Source organism: Alligator sinensis, unplaced genomic scaffold (genome assembly GCF_000455745.1).
Source record: "Alligator sinensis unplaced genomic scaffold, ASM45574v1 scaffold389_1, whole genome shotgun sequence".
NCBI classification, from domain to species: Eukaryota; Metazoa; Chordata; order Crocodylia; family Alligatoridae; genus Alligator; species Alligator sinensis.
Genome location: NW_005841951.1, coordinates 858,408 through 877,694, shown reverse-complemented (window position 1 = coordinate 877,694; position 19,287 = coordinate 858,408). Strand labels below are relative to the sequence as shown.

Sequence of the window (19,287 nt, the reverse complement as noted above, 5' to 3'; positions counted from 1 at the left end):
GGTAAACAACATCCACAAGTGGGATTGCGGGGGCAGGCAGGGTCCATGGGGATTGGGGAGGTATGGGAAGGTTTAGTGGGATCAAGGAGGTATGCACAGTCTGCAGGGTGGCTTGGAGAGATGAGAGGCTCTTTCCCCCACTGAAGACCAGGGGCTATTTTTATCTCTCTCCCCTCCCCCTGCCCCCAGGTGAAGCTATTTTCCATCCCTCCCCTCCTCCCCCCACTGGGACTTACTTCCTCAGCTGCTGGCATCAGTGAACAATAACAAAACCAGCATCAGAAGCAGTTTGTGGGATGAGAGGTTTGGTGGACTTAAGGGGAAGGGGGACTGGCTGATTTGTGGGGTGGGGATAGTCTGTCGTGGGGTGGGGGTTGGGGCTGGGAGACTAAAAATAGCCTGGTGTCAGGTAGGTGGGTAGGAAAAGTGCAGTCATGGAGTTGAGACCAGTGGCTAGATTTTCTCAGCCCTGGGGCTGTGCTGGGAAGTTTGGGAAAGTTAGATTGGTCTAAAAATGGCCAACCCAATCTAAGTCAGACTACCTTGGAGGTAGGGTTAACTGAGATCAGGATGGCAATTTTCAGTCCAATCTAACCTTCCTGGAACTTCTGTACAGTTCTTACTTAGATGGACCTAACTAGGGATCTATGTTTAAGATCCGCATCTGGGTGTACTAAAGGCGCAGACAGAAGTGACAGTTTTTGCCCAATCTGGCCACAGAAAGCAGTTTATAGCTGTGACCAAACACAAGTGCACAGCTGAAGAGAAATGTGGCTGATTGGGTGAAAATCTGACCCCCTCATTGCATGAAGTATCAGATAAGGATGTTTCAAAATGTAGCAACTTTTGCAACTTGTGTCTGCAGAGCTCCCAGCCTGTTACTGTTTTGAGAATGGGAGGGGGGAAAAGGAGTGGAGGGAGTTCAGTCTGGGGTTTTTTCAGCCCCCCCCTGGAGGGTGGGGTGGGTGGGTGTATTAGAGCCCCCCCTGAGGTGGCGGAGCTCCAATTCACCCACCCCACCCTTCAGCACCAGCTGGGGAGCCCCAAGAATGAGCTCCCTCTGCTGCCTTTCTCCCCTCCTATTCTGAAAACAGTGAGCACTGGCAGACAGCCTGGCCATTGCTAAGGCAACCTGGCTGCAGGCTCCTAGCCCATAGCTAGGAACCAAAAGTGGTTCCCTTCCCCCCTGGAACCAACAGTGAACTTCTGGTTGGCCCGGGGTAAGGCTGCAACTCAAAACACTTTGCAGAACACTTTCTGAGTTACAGCTGGGAGCAGACAGCTTCTGTCTGCACCCTAATTTAGATCAGATGGTCATTTTTAACATGATCTAACCTCCCTGAACATGCGTACACACCCTCAGGTGTTTCTTTACATTACTGTTAGACATATACAAAGTGACATATTGAGCTAAACTTCTTATTTATAAGCAAACAACTATGAATAATCAAGCACAAAAAAGTGTGAGCAAAAACCCTAATTTTCTATGATTCCTATGAAAAAGGATAGATTCATTATTTCTTTGGGCCCCCAAAAGCAGCAATAAATGAATTTTACAAAGGTGGGAACACTGTGTAACCTACTATAGAAGAAAACACTATACACAGGAAGGCATGAATCAGTCTTCCTTTTGGCAAGTACACTTTGCAAGTTTCTTCTGGTGATATCAAAGGTTTGTACTATCTGATACTAAAATCTCCTTTCCATGTAACAGTCCAAATTCTTGCTACACACAGAATAATCTTCCAGCTGCAAGAAGCTGAAGCACACCCACTAGTTATGACATCATTCTCTGACTGAACCATTTTCTCTATGTTCATTAGGCAGGCATCTAAAAGATACTTCCAGATGGCATTTCTCCTTGGACTGATGACACTGTAATGTTCCCCAGACTATAGCTAAAATTCTAGGATATTTCAGCAAATCATGTTTACTTAATAACATGGATGGTATAAACCTTATCGTGCAGTCTAATGTCTTGAATTATTATAATTTGGGGGGGTGGAGTAGGCAAAGTCCCTTCATTCTTCTCCCTATTTACCTCATTCTTAGAACCCTTGGGCCTTAGGCTGAATCTTCTGTTGCCACCCATGGTTTGCAGACATTTGAGGATTACAGCTACTGCAGGTTGTGAATGTTAATATGATTGATTGCCAACTAGATACAGCTAGTGGGAAAGCAAGTGTCTTGTTTCTCATACCGATTCCCTCCAGAATCTCAGCTTGCCTATGCATAAATTGGAACAAATAATATTTTCTACCCGAGGAAGAATTAGAAGACTGAATTGTCCTCAATACTGATAAAACTGGTAGACATTATTCTGTAATGCCTATCAGTTTCAACCTTAATTACAAACCTGCATAACTTCCAAACATGTTTTCTGTTTTATTCAAAAAGCATCAAAAACTTTCCAGCTGACTTTTAAGTATGTGCTAATCCTAGATAAGATATGCTATATTTGGGGTGAAAAGGGATTCATGTTTAAAATGTCTCTGTTATATAAGATTTTAAGAAGATATTACTAATTTATGAATCCTGCTGGGTATTCTGTGAACACATAAATTTGTGCCAGTTAGGATATGTAATGTTTATTAATATGAATTTGTTCATTGTTTCTTTTCATCATGTTTAAACAAGGCTGCACATAGTGCATGTCTTTTCAGGTCTGGCCAAACCATTTTTACTGCTATCAAAAGATGGCACACATTACCTGCATGCAGCCATGAGCACTTCCTCTCTCTCCCTACACACACATTTAAACTATATATAGAAATGTTGGTACACACACAAACTTTTCTCTCTCTCTCCACATATATATGTAATGTATATATTGATATATATTGATTAAATGTATTTCCACATATCATATGCACACTAGAAGACAGGTATTATGCTTTCCTCATAGCAACATTGGCATTAATGCTACATGGCAGTTTTTTTCAAATTCATGCTGAGGGCTAGGAAAAAGTAAGACTTGTTAAGATCCTTCCCCAGCTACAGGGGGAAAATTAGGGGCTACTCTATCAATGTCATTCGCTATAGGTAAGGGATGGAGGATAGAGAAGGACATGGAAAGGGATCCTTGAATCTCCCTCCTCTCCCCAGTAGAGCAGTTGAGTGAGCATATTTCACTCAAAAAATGGCTGAAATAATTTACTCCTTACCTAACCAAGGAGAGAGTAGGGGTCGAATTCTGACTCTGAAGTATAATTTGACAGAGTTGCTTTTAGAGTGGTACCCCTTACTCAATGCTGAGCCTCATAACTCAGTTTAGCCCAAAATAAGAATCAGGTCCTATGAGGTGCTGAATTTCATTAGAGCCCACCGTCAGCCAGTCAAAGCAGAGGGTGATCAGAGCTTCACAAGATCAGGGTCTCTCACTTTGCAGGCATTTCTGGGATAAAATACATCACCTGTCTAAGAGATATGTCTTAACTGTGGAACCAAATTCACAGCTCGTGCCGTTCTCTATGACCATAATGTAAACATGGCTGAACGTGGGGGCAGCGCACATCCAGAACCTCCACGTTTGGGAGTATCCAGGGCTCTGGTAGTGCCCATTAGAGAACCGGAATGAGCAACTCCAACACACAGCTTCAGACAAGAAGTGAAGACTATTATATCTGAGAATAAAGGAAGAATTTAGGTAGGTAGAACGTGCTTGAAATATGGCCTGAACACTTTGATCCTGCCCTTGCAGAAATTGCCTTGGACTTTCTAATGGAACAACCTGTCAGCTTTTCCTGGCTGTCAACTCCACAGCCAGGAAAAGATTCGTAACAAAACCTGAAGCAACAAATACATTTTCTGAGGTTTAGTTTTAGGCTTCAGATGGAAGCGAAATATATTTTTATACAGATGTTTAGTCAAGATACGGGGGATTCTGAAAAGAAGTCCAGCCAAACCTCAGAGAGTGCTGATGACATTACACCTTCTCAAGGATTCCCCCCAGGACCAGTTATCTGTTTTCAATATTTTGGGGGAATGGCTGTAGCTTTAAAATATCTCATTTGTAATTTTTTCCCTAAAAAACAGATCTCTTATTTTCAGTAGCGGTGGTTTCCAGTACATTTTGTGGAGCTCCACTGGTTTTCCCTTCAGAAACTCATTCACTTTCCCTCTCATCTTCCAGATGGATCCTTCCACTCCCTCCTCTCAGCTTTAGCTACCCCAAGTCAGTATGGAAAATTCCCAGGCTGCCCCAGCCTACATTAACTAGAGGCATACAGCTTCTACCCTTTTTTTGATTTCACATGCTGAAGGGCAGGCAGTTACTGGTCTTGCTGAACTGTTGCAATCTATTTTGTTATATCTGGGTGTAGTTGAAGAGTCAATGGATCACTGTATTATGTATTATAGCCCCCCCAAATCCCTCCAGCTCTTTTCCAGTGCTCTTCTAACTTAGCATGAATTTTCCAGAAAGCCTCATTTATTAAAAGGCAAATGCAAAAGAGTAAAAGTTCCAGGCAGAAGGAACTGGAAGGAAAAGGAACACCTCTAATATTAGCCAAGTCTTTGTGGGTAGGTCTGTCGAAAAATAATTCATTGAATAATTATTCAGTTATTGATTAAAAACTACCTCTATGCATCTTTTTACTTGTGGAAGAAATAAAACAAGGCATATTGAAAAATGATCTATTTTTGGTAATTTCTATTATATTTTAATGCGTAACATACTATATAATGAAATGTATAATGAAAAAGTATGATTTGGGAAATCTGTCCATTTTTTTTATTACTGGTGACTCCTGGAGAGTCTCATAGAGTCTCATAGAGACTTGTACAAAATTAACACACATACCGTTTGCCATTTGGCTTTCGATCTTTCTTCTTCAAACTTGGCAACCTCTTTTCGGTCTTGAAATGACACTAGCAATTTCCATATACAAAGTAGAACAATGCCAATTAGAAGGATAGCCAGGGAAACACCCAACATTATCATGGGAATATTTGGAGGTTGTGGGCAATCTGTGGAAACAGAAGCATGCAATGATTTTTAATATTTATAAAGATAGCTAATTAAAAACCACAATAGGTTTCTATGCCCTGATCATTGTTCTTTCCATTTTTTTTTTCAGCTTATATGTTTGTACAGCGAGATTTGCAAACAGTATGTGAAATTTTCCCAGAAGGGTTATGCTGAAGAAAACTTCACTATAAATGTTTCTCATAGATCTTTTAGAAGATCAACTAACAGCTTCCAGATAATGAGATAGATTCTCTGGAATTAATTTAGATTCTTATTTTATGTGTTCTAAAAGATTTTCCAGAGAGGAAGAGTGAAAGAACATGGTTTGGCAGAACTATGAATTCTTAGGTGTGACCATAAGGAGTCTCACTTACATTGCAGTGGGGAAAATTGTAGGCAGATTCATGGCTGACTAGTTGGTGACCAACACATAAAAGATTGGGGGATATGGAAAAGACACAGAAAATGGCATCTAAATAAAGCAAGGGCAAAAAATACAAGGAAAAAAATGATTCTCAATCATTCCATAAGCAGAACATAGAATAGAGGTCTCACTAGAATGAAACAGAGCACTGCTGGATGGAAAACTGTGATGGAACTAACCTACAGAGGATGCAGGTCTCCTAAAACTGAAAAATGTTGTGAAACTTCTGATTTTGCCAAAATTTAATATTTAGGGAAAAAATTGAAATTAAAAAGTTCCAACAATGTTAAAATGTCTTGTTTTGAGATTTTCAGAATGAAAACAGTTTGATTTAATTTGAAATGTCTAAATTTGTGGTAGAACTTTTTTTTAAAAATCAACATTAAAATGATTTTTTATTGTGTCACAATAAAACTTCACGAATATTCCTAAAGATTTTTTTTAAATTGTGTTTCACCAAGTATTAAAAAAAATGTCAGTGTTTATTCTATCTGAGAACAGTCAGATATTGAAAGTTCAGCATTTTTCACTAAATGGAATTTCTGCCCTCTGCTCAACTTCAATGGAAGACCTGTTTTCTGAAATCCATTGCAAGGATGGCTAATTAACCTATAGCCTGATCTTGCTCACATTGAAGTCAATGGTAAAAATCTCATTAATTTCAGTTGTGCAGGATCAGGCCCTAGAAACTCAATTTTCTTGAACATATTCCTGCAAAAGTGCTAGCATAATTTCATCCAAACAAATCCAAACCATTCTTAGTTCTGAACAAGTGACCAAACTCAATGAGTGAAAACAATGTGAAAGGGAAGCTGAAGTACTGAATAAGAACATACAACTTAAAACTAGGAATCCACTTTTTAGAAGGTATACCTAAATAAGACTTTCAAAGAACACAATAATTGCCCTTTTTTGTTACTTGAGTAATACAGACTCATAATATACATTTGTCCTCTGATAACAAATGTATAGGCTTGGGATGCACAGATTTTGTTAGGAAACTCTTTATTAAGAACGGAAATTAATAAATTTGAAATAAGTATTCTAAGATGCATGCATGTTTGGATACCTTCCACTTCCTTTTCCATGGGGAAAGCAAGTCATTTAACATGCTAGAACTGCAACAATTAATTTAAATGGTTCCTTTATTTTTTGTTCTGTAAATGCTAGCAACTCAAGGCTAAAGATGGGCATTTTAGAGCACAGACTAAATTACCAGAAAATTAACATTATTCTAGGACATATTTTTTCTCTAGGATTCAAGATAATAGTAGACATGTAAAACCCAGAGGGCAAATTCTTTTTGACAGCTCTCAATTAAGGGATCATTTTAATATTAAGAAGCATTACTTGTAAAAGTCTAGAAAGGTTACTATTTCATAAAATTTTCTACTGAACCACAGTTTGATGACACCGAGAATTCATTTCAGTTTAATATAATTTACTTGGATTTTATTTTACATTACTTTTTGATTGATGTCATTATGCAACTCATTTTTAAAAGTCTCATCTGAACTGTGGGTTAATGCACTGGCTATTCACTCACACTTGACTTCAGATCCATAAGTGAAAATAATCCACAGAGCATTTCTGGGGTTCTCATTTTAATTCACATTTGCATACATTACAAAAGTCACAGGATAATTGTTCCTCTACTCAAGACAGACCCAGAAGTGGAAAAGTAGATGAAAACTTCTATTTATTGGCAGAATTGTTATGAGGGTTGAGGGAGTGTTGCAAAACTTCTACATGCATTGTGCCTCGCTTAAATAAATTTCTATCAGCCTCGCTTTTAAATCAGCATTAATGAACAGTAAAGTAATTGAGTAAAGAGAAAATCATGCAGCACTTGAAACTCTTAATGTTCTTGAATCTGAGGAGTGCAGTGTGCATATGCATATAACCTGCTATTCTTATTGTCAGCCTTTGTTACAATATTCTTTGATATATATTGTGCTACTTTTTTAAACCAGTAATATTTTTACAGCGTTAGCTGATTATGTATAGTGCAATTATTCAATTCTCATAATAGATTTTGTGGAAACTCTTTACAAGGTATTATTAAAGATGACAAGTGGCTGAGGAAAATTTCCAAACACCAAGCATACAGCTTCTACTGAGAGAAATAAGGTAATCATTTGGATAATTTTTCTTAAGCATGTAACTCACTTTTAACAGTGAAAGATTGAGTATGCCCCAAAATGTACCATGGTTGATTGCGTAGAAGCAATGTCACTTGTCAGGTGTAAAGAGGCCTCTGTTTTCTCTTGAAATATAAGACTGTCATAAAAATAGTATAAATAAAGGAATAATTTTAAATAAATAGATGTACTTCAGTAAACAAGGTTAATTAATATTTAGGATAATTTTGGGATAATCATTCAAAAGTCAGTAACAGTGCAGCATTAAAAATGACTGTGTAGGCTGAGTCTGATTTTAAAATACTTTCACACTGGCAGAATACATGATCTTACTGTATGTTTTTACCCATAACCATATATTATATAATGTTGTTATTATATATAAATCTATTGTCAGTTTTACTGTATTGTTTTAGCAAATGCTGTAAATAAACTACTATTAAACTACTACTAATATTTGCTCAATCATGAATACTCAGTATAACTGTATTATGGATCAGATATTATTTATTTATCTTTAAAAATATTTTGTAGTCATATAAAATATTTCTCAGAGCTAGTGTACTAGGTAATGAGAAGATTTGTATCATTATTTCATAATGGTTATCAATTCCAATAGCAATTAAGAAAAATAACTAATTTTCAAAGACCCCCCCCCCCCCCCCCGGGGCGCAAAAAAAACAAATTGTCAAAACCCCCCCCCCCCCCCCAGTGTGGTAGGGAATTAAATATCCCAGTTTTTTCAGCTGCTGATGAAAATGAAATAGAGTCTGACTAACTTGCCTAATGCTACAAAAAGAGCCACAGCTGTATTTGGAATTCAGTAGTATCTGCTTGTACCACTGGACAATAATGCCTGTCTTTTGAGAAAGGTCATGTTTTATTTTGCCATCATATGAAATAGATATTTTAGGAGGTGCTTTTTCAGCCAGGAAGAAAAACATTACTGAAATAGGAAAATAAAAAAAATGTATGAAACAGCTTAATTTGCTAATTTTCCAATATATGCGATTTGATTGTTTCATCTGTATTTCTAAATCCAACGGTATATGTGAAAACTGGTATTAACTGCTTACCTTTCTGCTTTATGCTATGAATGATTGTCTTTCCCTGTTCATCCATGGTCATTAGAAATGTAGTAACACATTCATTTTCACCTTGTATAGCACAGGGAATGGATTTATCCTTTGAGAACTCTATGGAAATCAAGTGCATCAACATGTAATAACAACAAAAAACAATGGGTTAATTTGTGCCGTGGTGTTTTTAACATGCAGAGGAGTGTTAGGGAAGAGCAAAAGAACCTTGCAAATTTTCACTAGATTAATAACTTTTTATACCACTCTAAATTGCTTTTCTTTTTGTTTTTGATTTTCCAATTAGAAAATTTCAGAAGAGCAGGTCCAGGTGCTATCAATCTGTACTGACCATCAAGTGCACCTATCAATCTGGTTTAGTGTGAATTTCAGTGAATTGGAAATACTTCCAAGACACTTACCTCCAGCTGTCTAGGGAATATAATAGTCCTGATTATAAGACAAAGTAAACAGTATGTTCTCTTTGGTTTAGAGCTACTGGTAGCATGTGTAGATTACATTTCAGGAGTAGATATTCACATATCAAACAGATACTGATACCATTAAAAGGACTGCCATTTATTCTTTCCACAATGCTGTCCTTAGAGTTTAGCATGGCATTTATTGTCACAACAGTAAATATAAATTAATAAGAGAAAACTAAAGTTGTGGGATCACTGTAATGTGATTCACTGGAAAGAAGATAAAAAGTAATCCAAGATGAGAGTCTGCCCATTTTTACTTGTCCCTCCGTTTAGTGTATTTCTGCAAGAAAACTTAATCTATTTTTTTTCAAACTTTTCCCAAGCTGGGAACCTTTCATGCTGAGTTCATTCAAGAGGCAGTGGAGAAAAAACCTAGCTGTGGCAGACAATAAAAGGAAGCAAGTTGATTGGAATATGAGACTGTATACCAATGCCATGATTTTAAGTCTAACATGATATAATATCTTTATATAAAGAAAATATTTTGCTTTATAGAAATCCCTACTATTACCTCTATAGGTGAAGGTCTGTCATTGCTTCTGTTACAAGCCACAGTTTAAAGAGATATATACAATAGCTGTAATTGGCTTTACTTTTAATATATTTCAGAGAGACTAAATAAGCTTTGTTAGTTTTAGAAACACGAGGAAAGTCAGAAATTTTTCAAATGAAATATTATTGGCATTTAAGGTCACTCCGTACTCAGAAAGAAGCTCACAGGAATTTGCTAAACCAGGGAGTGCTAAAGAGTTCATCACATGGATTAATTGTACTGAAAAGCCCTGAACCTCTCAAACCTGCCTATCAAAACAAATTAAAGAAAATACATGCATAAGCAATAATCTGGGGATGATAACTGAATTTTAAAGGATACATTTTATATGTATCATATTTACCTGAATCCAAGGCAACTTCAAATTTAAGATGACCTCCCAATAGTTAGATTATATACATGGAAAACTACAAATTTGTGATACTTTTCAGAATCTAATTATTGGACAATAATTTTAGATTTTTCTCCCCAAAGCAGCAGCAGGGGGCAAGGGGACAGACCCCTGGTTTTGCCCCTCCCCCCACATTGGCTCTTTTGTCTGCCCTCCCTGTCCCTTGTCTGTGCATGCCTCCCTGCTTCCTTTTTCCCTGCCTCCACTTGCCCCAGTGCCTACAACCCTGGCACTTGCATGCCACACCCTGCCCCTTGTCCCCTCAGTGCCTGTGCTACCTCTGCTGCCTTCCCCCTTCTGTCACCTATTTATTTGGTATTTATGTATCTCAGACACTAGTACACAGCACAGTTGTACTTGGAGTGGGCTGTCGGTGCCCCCTAGATTGTTAGAAAAGGAATGTCACAGCAGAGTAAATGAAATTTAGTCTAGAAATGTGTAAGGAAATTTACTGTAAGAAGCTTTTGGATTTAAGCCTGTCCTTTGTGCTATGAGATACAGTGTTATCCATCCAAGTAACATGCAGACAGACAAGTGTCACTTTGTTGTTGGCGGTGTTGTTTTACTTGACTTTTATTGTGGAAAAAGATTAAAAGTGTTGTTCTCAAGGCAGAAAAAAATAATAATGTTATCAACTGAGTTTACTGCATTGCCAGTTTGGCAATATTCCCACAAATCTTGTGATATTGGTAAAGCCCAGCTCTTGCAGTCAATCAAGAAAGAATCTCAGCTTTCTTTCACAAAAATGCAATTTCTAACACCCCCACACTCCAACTCCACACTTCCCAAGGTTGTAGACAGAGCCTTGAAAATATGACCTGTGTGTTCCCTAAATGCTTAAAGAATACCAGAAAGCAACCCTCCCCCAAAATGTATCACTTCTATACTTCTATCACAATTATACTTTAAAAGTATAATTTTAAAATTAATCCTATAATTTTAGGACCTATTTCAAGATTTTTGAATTGCAGCAACACTGCTTGAGTTTCTAACATTTAACTTATATTCAGCTTATTCATTTCCTAGATAAGTTATTTTACCTTATCTAGGATATGGGGCTCACTAATCCAAGGCATGATCTAAATTATTTTTAATTCATATTCATAGCGTGCTCCCTGTGTACATAGAAGTATGTCTAGACCTATGCAATTTGTATCGCAGACAGGATACACGGCAACGAACTGTTACACTGCACCATTTGAACACCAACCTAATTCTATTGATTACAGCAGAGTTAAGAATTACATTAGAATAAAACTGGAGTCATTAATCATTAGTCTCATCTACATGAAGCTGCCTAATTAGCTGTACAGTAGTCTCAACATCTACATGTGTGGCCCTATTAGGCCATAGGAAACTAACTCTGCAGCAGGTTAGTACTTGTAAATACATGTACTATCCTACGGCCAAGTTCTTTAGTGTGCAGCAATGCACATGTAGACACTGATGGGGCTGGCTGGGGCAAAAGCGTGCTTCAGTGCAGAGGCTGCCTGCCAGCTAGCCTCCGTAGCCCCTCCAGGCCCCTCTACCAGCTGGGGCTGCTCCAACCTGGCTCAACATGCTGTGATCCCAGGTGCACTTTCAAATGCAGTGCCTGGGAGCTATAAACTTTGGCACAATATGCACTGGAGTTTATTGCTCTGTGCTAATAGCATATGTAGAGCACCAATTACAGAGTTAATCAAGCCCTAAAAATACATGAAACTCTGATCTCTTAGTGGGTTCTTGGATACAAGATAAGTTCCAAAAATATTTACGCCACAACATTTATAAATTTATCGCATCTTGTCTGTCTTTTCTGTAATAACACAAAAAAAAATACATTTATCCTTTCCTCTTTCCTCTCGACAACAAACAAATGAACCAGTAAGTTATGCAATAGTAAAGTGTTAACTAAAAACCAAATACATATGAAGGACAAGAACAAAAAACAGTGATTCAAGTTCACTTCCCTCTGAAGCATTTTTGTATGACACTAGGTAAAGCAGCATGCAAAATTCATTTTAAATAGCAGGACTGTAAGGGTAGTGCCTGTGCTTTTTGTTGCAACGCATGAATGGGCATCACAGCCAAATACAAATTTAATGGGAGCTGTCAACTTTAAAGGGAGAACCATCAACTTATATTTTGTTATTTACACTAAAGTGAAATTAAACCATTTTTGTGAAAAGCTCCAAGGTTTTGTACACTGTTTTCTAAATACCTTGTATGGGACTTTAAAAATTGTTTTGTTATAACTTTCACAAAGCGTGAGGAGCATGCAGCAGGCCTGACGTTTTGTGTGTATAGGTGCATGGGTTGCTTAAAACAAATCAAGCAATTTCACTTCATGCATGCAGAACATTAACATATATAGTATCCTCCACAGTTGCTGCATTTATACACTATTGGAGTAGGGGCAAGAGTACAGAGGCAGCACCTTCCTGCAGAGTAGTTCTAAATGCAACACTAACATGAAACTGGGAAGTGAAACTGATGACCAACATAGAAGTGAAACTGACTCTGCAGAGGGCATTGTCAGGTGCACAATTCAGGCAAACTCCAGCAAAAAAAATCTTTTTTTAATGCAGATTGTACAGTTATGTACTCAAAATCAGGAAATGGCAAAAAGTTGCTTTACAAAGCAAATGGGATGCAGAGCTCCTAAGAGGAGAATAAAGATCTGTTTTAGGAACTATATGAGGTGACCAAGCCTCTATAACTTCTTTACAGCTTATAAGATGTATTGGGACCAGTGAAGGATTTCACTGGAACCTTAGCCTCAGTCTATAGACTACTACATTATGCATGTACCATGCAGTCTTCTTCAGCTGCACACTTTGGACTTGACATTGACTTTAATAGGAATTGGATCTGATCCTTCAAGAGCCTAACAAAAACTCCACATACAAAGCATAGGCTATATAGAGTTCTGGAAGGATGATTGCTTGTTTGAATCAAACAAAATTAATACATTTTTGTCACAATAGTACCTTGATGGCCCAATCAAGATTTAGACTCTAGGTTCCTATGCACTATGAAAACATACCTAGGAGGTCTCCCAAAATATCTTGTGATCTAAGTCCAGGAAAAAATAAATTCAACAAAAGAAAGGTAATAGCTACAAAGTTACATGGGCAGCTAATACACCATTTGAGCAATTCCTTTACAGGGTTGGGTTTTTTTGTTTTTAGATCATCTTTTATTTTAAAGCATAATTTCTAATCAATGCCAAGTATAGGCATTTTTATTGAGGGCTATTTGTATGCCCCCTCAAAAAAAAAAAAAAGACCCACCACCTTCAGATACCTTGGATCAGGTGTAAAGTAAGTGAAATATAGAGATGTCAAGTACATGGGGGGGTCTGAGGGCCCTGGTTTCCTTCAGGAAGAGGACTGTCACCTGAAATGTGTAAAACTTTCCACATGTTCATCATCTTAACCTTCTCCCCGGGCAAAAATAAAAGTTGACGCCTATGGTCAAATATACTTTTAAGCAACGTTTTTGTGATATTAGAATGTAACTATCATGCAGGTTTCACTGCAACCATTGTTATTGATAGGAACAAAATCTAAAGCTAAAATTGCTGAAGAAAGTTAGGACTTGAATAAAAGCATAGGTACAGAATCGAGATGAGGCATTATCTCTTTCTTGTGTGCACTATGTATGGAAATAGGGCAATGGGCAGTTCCCAGATCTCATTACTATTTATGATGTCACAAAGCACAGTACTCTATGCATCCTTGGTTACACAGATCTGCAGTCCACTGACAACATTCTGAAAAATGGTACTAATAACAAATTGGAAAAAAGAGGTTATAAGGTATACATTTCAAAAATGTTCATTCTACCCACAGGCTTTTAAATAAATATTCAAACAAGCCTGTTACTCATTTGTCTGTTCAGTTTTGAGAAGTTTACTACAAAAATATACTTCTTGTACTTTACCATAAACTCTAGAAACTTTTTGTCTTTAATAGTAGCAGTACCAGGCAAAGAATTTTTCCTAGCCTTCAAACAATAATTACGTTTAATGAAAGTCCTTAAACTTTATGAAGTTAAAATAATCAATAATTTAAATTAATTATTAAGTTGTGGACTAAAATCTTTCCCCCACAAGAGAAATACTTAGAATTTTTGCACTTCATATTTGTAACAACCACCACCATTGTGCTCAGGCTGATCTCAGAAAGGCAGTAAATGTCACTGCATTGCTTCCATCTGTGAAGTTGTGGGCAAGTGGCCAGCAGATCAGTTCAATACCAAGATGTGGACACAGCATTCTGAATTGTTGCTCAAATTATTATATTTGCTTGATCAGAAGCTGAAGTCATGTCTATGATGTATGTATAGTACAGGTCATGTTGCCTGGCCTCAGAATTACAATACATCTAAGTACTGGATTTGTTGCCATTGGAAATAGAGTAATTACATACTTTCCAAAGTACAGCAACGAGAAAAGGTGCCCATCTGCTCTTATATGGTGATCCTATAAGGAAAAAGATAATCCTATTGACACAACAGTCCTGTTTAAAGTTACAATTCTTTGTCTACAAGGGTAATATTTTATTCAAAGTCAATGCTAGGAGTTCCTCTTGACTTCAGTGGGGTCCCTGCATTGACAGTGGAGGGAAGAACCCTATTCTAAGAAGTTAAAAAACTTCTTGATCAAATGCAACAAGAAGAAAAAAAATCTGAACTGTGCACTAATGCAATTTGTCTGTTGAACTTCTCATTGCAATTATCAGAGTTCTCAATGGTTAATCTATTTGTAAGATAATAGAAACCATACTGAGCTTCACAGAATGGGCATGATTTTACACTTAGATGTTTGAGTCAGGATATTGCTGTCATTGAGGGCAGTATTTGTGTACAGAAGGCCAGAACTTAGTGAACTGGTTAGGAAACTAGTTGTATACTAATGGGTTAGTTAAGCTGGAGGGATATAATAGTTCTGATTGATATTGACAAAGATGTTTTTTGGTCCCTAATTACAAAACAGAAGAGGATTTGATACTCTCAATGTGGATTGTCATTCATTGGGTCAAACCCAATGATTACCACCCATCAGGGGGAAAAATTGCAACTGTTTTCAAATCCCATGTGTATTTTTACATAAAATTATCACAATTAGAATTGCCACTAATAAGTAAAAGATAATAAATGTACAAACCTTCTGCAGTACTGACAGTTGCATCAACCAATTTACATTTTTCACTACATTCTCCTTGTAACTGTTCATCAGAAGCCAAATAACATTCAATGCAGATCCTTTGAAAAATAATTCAAGTACTCATCAATCTCTGTCTGCCACAAAGCACTTGCATATAAAAGAGAATATGCCTGCTGTCGACATTTTAAAAAGGAATTAACAAAAGGTCCTGTGCTATAGAAACAGTAGTTCTCAGAAATGTGATAGGTATCGCCACAAAACAACCCTGAATTAAGGCCTCTCTCTCTAAGCTCTTGTTAGCTACCAGACAGAACCTGAGGCAGCATTATTCATGTGTCAGCTCAAAATATGGGGTTACTCATACATAATGTTCATTTTCCAAGATAAAGGTTCTGAATTAAGTATACACTAAATACCATTCAGAAGAATACCCACTAAATGGACTAATATTTGATATTGCCTTAATTCAGAGGAGACCAAGGCACTTAATATAAATCTTCCTGTGTTGAAAATCTGTTGAATAATGTATTATATTTACCAAGAGACTAAAAACTTTGCTCAGGTGTCTTAATAGATGTCTCTAGAATATGATTCACTACTCTCAGGAGCTAATAATATAAACACAAATTAAGCTAAAGCAACTTATTGGAAAAGCAACTACAAAATATATTATTGACTTTATTTAATTGTAGAAAGACCAGAATCTTATTTAAAAATAAACTGAGGGTCTGGTCCAACTCCTTCTGAAGTTGATGAAAAGCCACTCTGATTCAGTGGGAGTTGGAGCAGGTCCAGAGTCTGCTACTGAAAAGAGAAAAGAACATAAAGTTTGCATATGAAAATTGTTACCACCGGCTATATTTAAACAATTCTGTGTTTAAAGCATTGACTCATTTAGGAGCTAAGACTCTGAGAAGAACAGTCTTGTCAGACTGACAATAAAATAAAAAGAAACTGGCCATTACAGATTTGCATTGAATTACATCCCTCTAAGAGAATAATGCTGAGGCTACTGAGGTTATCTTCACAAGATGGGGGCGACCTTCTCTCTCTCAAGTAAGTCACTGAATAGAGTGAATGAGTGGGTAATGGGATAGCCCCTATCAGATGTAGGTACATTCAGTATTGTTGGTGTTCTTGTCATATTTGCCATGTTTCTCAAAGTACCACCCTCTTTCTCAGACGCCTGCCCATGGATCTCTGTCACCTCTGACCTGGGCTTTTGGCTCTCTTTCAGCTGCCCTAGCTAAGTTTTACCAAGTCTCCATCTCTCTCGCTTGGCTCTTCCAGCCATGTGTTTCATTTACTATGACAGTGACAGAGAAAGAGAAAAGAGGAAGATGTCTGACAAATGAGTGATATGAAATATTATATTATACAATGAAGAAACTAACTCAATGTCCATCATATACCTAAATAATATATTAGTCTGTTGAATTGGTCAATTTATCAACAGCAGCAGTATAATACATAATGTATTATACACATTTTACACATTATTGTGTAATGTATACACAATAATTCATAATGTACTTATATTCAAGGGCTGTGTTTATTCAATTCATATAAGCTCCCAATACCGAGGCCTGTACAAGATACTGCTTGGATTTGATTCAATTGTTATGCAGCTCCACAGGGCAAATTTAGCAGTGACAGAAATGGTGGTGGGAGAAGCTACACATTGTGGACCAAATTTTCCTCTCAGTAACTGTGGTGCAAATTGAGAATAGGGCAATTGACTTTCAATATTCTAAAAGCAGAATGGAAGAGAAGCTGGCCTCAGTCAATGGAAACCCATATAGGTGGAAGACTAATTAGATCTTCTTTAACTTGCGTTCTCGGAGCACTCAGGGAATGTGCAGCATGAATGTAACTCAGCATTCTGTGAACCAGTTCAATTTCTGGCTTAAGCACGTCGTTTTACCTATTTTCATCAAAGCTGAATTAGCCCTGAAAGGCTTTGGGATAGTACAGAAGAGAATGTGTATGTTCAGAGCAGAGGGACATGGGTCTGATCTGTGTGCTAGATCAGGCTTGCAGACCAGCCCCAGGCACTGGAATCAGAGCAAAAGGCTGGTCTAGTGTGGGCATGTCATGCAGCACACACCCCAGAGCAGCCCTGCTTCACTGCCTGCAGTGCATGTTGGCCCTGGTCCAGGGCTTGTGTGTAGAGCTGGCATGCAGCATGCTATATGAGGTGTCCATGCTGGACTGGCTCTGGTGCATGAGGATGGTCTGTGAGTCCAATCCAGACCAACTCTGTAACCAGTGTGCAAGGGCACCACACACAGCAATGTCCAGCAGGGCATTGCACACATTCCCCTGTGCTGCTTGCAGTGCACACACACAGTTCAGACCTGTGCTTGTAGCACATGCCAGCCCTGGTTCAGGGCTTGCACTCCAGGTGGGGCCAGCATGGGGAGCATACTGCATGTGGCATCTGTGGCAGACCAGCCTTGCATGCTTGCTCCAGCATTCAGGGGTTGTCTGTGGGGCCAATTCAGACCAGCCACAGCCAGTGAACAGGGCCAGTCCGGTGCAAGCTCTCCATTCAGTACACATCCTGAATTGGCCTCCTGTGTTGTGTGCAGTGCCTGTGGCACCAGGTCCAGCCCTGAGAGCTGCATGCAATGGACAGGGCTGGGGCTGGTGCCTGTTGCATGTGGCATGTTGGGTTGGTCTGAGATCCATGGGCCAGAACTGTCCCATGGGCTGTATCTTTGATAACCCTTGTTTAGAGACTATGCTTTACTTTACACTTTCTTTTTAGTTGCTTTCCATGATGTACCTTTGTCTGCTACCTTAATATGCAGGCTAGGTGTTTTTTACATGCTCACAGAATGTTACACTGCTTTGTTGCATTCAGTTCATGATCAATTTATGTTTGAGGCATAGATTACACCACTGTTTATATCCCCACTGAACTGGCTCGAATACTTCCATTGAAGATGCACCTGTTTCAGTCAAACTGCATTTAGCAGAATTTGGAATATTAATTACTGCACATGTGTGACTCTGGAGTAGGATCTCAGAGTGGAAGTTGGCTCTAAGGGTTCACGGACAGAAGTGAATTAACACAAGTTGCAAATGTTATTCTGTCATTCTGTTCCAAGAACTCAGTGGGATTTGACATCATCATTTCAGAGTACTACTCAGCTTTTTTTTTTAAACAGAAGCAGAAGTGAAAGTGTGACATTGTACCCTGACAGTTAAGCCTTGGGTATTTTCCCTAAGACTTAGTTTGAAATCTCCAGGAGCAATGCTAAGAAACATTTAATTTTTCTACATTATGATTAAACCACACAGGAGAAGCAGAGAAGCCATCAGGTTTTTGTACTGGGACCCAATAACAGTGGGAAGAGCACTCCTGGGATTTCTGAACAAAGTAAAATATATAGATATTGAAACAAAGTAAAAACCACAACCATGGTAAAACCAATACATTACCGTTTGGAACTGCAAAGGTCACCACACATAGGACACTTGTCACATGTGTTACCAGAGGTCCCAGGATGTGTGCAAACACATGTTCCACAACTACATTCACCTCTTCCACTGCACAGAATACCATCCTCAGAAACACAGGAGTCAGTGTTAGTTGTGCAGTTACAGTATTCACCAGTCCATCCACTGTGGCATCTACATTCACCACAGTCACAGTCACCATTGCCTGGAAAAATAAATTATTATTTTGCAAAATCAATGTTATAATTTAAAACTGAAAAAGGACTGATTACAAGGATTCTATTTACATTTTCACTCCTATTAGCTCACATCCCATTATAATAATCTCTTGTAAGTGTAAAGTAAAAAATAAAGGTTGCCATTACATGTGCTCAGGGGTGGGAGGTGTTTTAAGTAAACTGGTTCTTGAAAAGCCACTCTAAAACACCTCACTGCCATGTGTATTAAGCCCCCATGGGTTTAAAAATGGCTGCAGGATGCTTTATCTAAACCTCATTCGATGAGGTTTAGATAAAGTGCCCTAGCAACCATTTTTAAACCCTTGAGGTGAGTCCAGATGAGTGCGCATGTGCCCCTTACAGCATCTCAAAGCCCTTTGAGATGCTGCAAGAGGCATGTGTGGGAACAAAAC

The 19,287-nt window shown here is 38.2% G+C and overlaps 1 protein-coding gene across 6 annotated transcripts in view; it reads right to left on the bottom strand.

Moving 5' to 3' along the window:
• The window catches only part of ITGB6 (integrin subunit beta 6), a 60,472-nt gene that overhangs the window by 3,358 nt on the left and 37,827 nt on the right, over positions 1 to 19,287 (bottom strand). For 5 of the 6 annotated variants that reach the window (XM_025199971.1, XM_006020345.3, XM_025199969.1 and 2 more), the window contains 4 exons: positions 18,639 to 18,861; positions 15,192 to 15,289; positions 8,611 to 8,730; positions 4,802 to 4,968 (listed from right to left, as the gene is read on the bottom strand). In XM_025199971.1, coding sequence (XP_025055756.1) covers positions 4,802 to 4,968; positions 8,611 to 8,730; positions 15,192 to 15,289; positions 18,639 to 18,861 — 608 coding nt within the window. Of the gene's footprint in view, positions 1 to 3,413; positions 3,624 to 4,801; positions 4,969 to 8,610; positions 8,731 to 15,191; positions 15,290 to 18,638; positions 18,862 to 19,287 lie in introns of all 6 variants that reach the window. The other variant, XR_003093238.1, reaches the window with a different exon arrangement.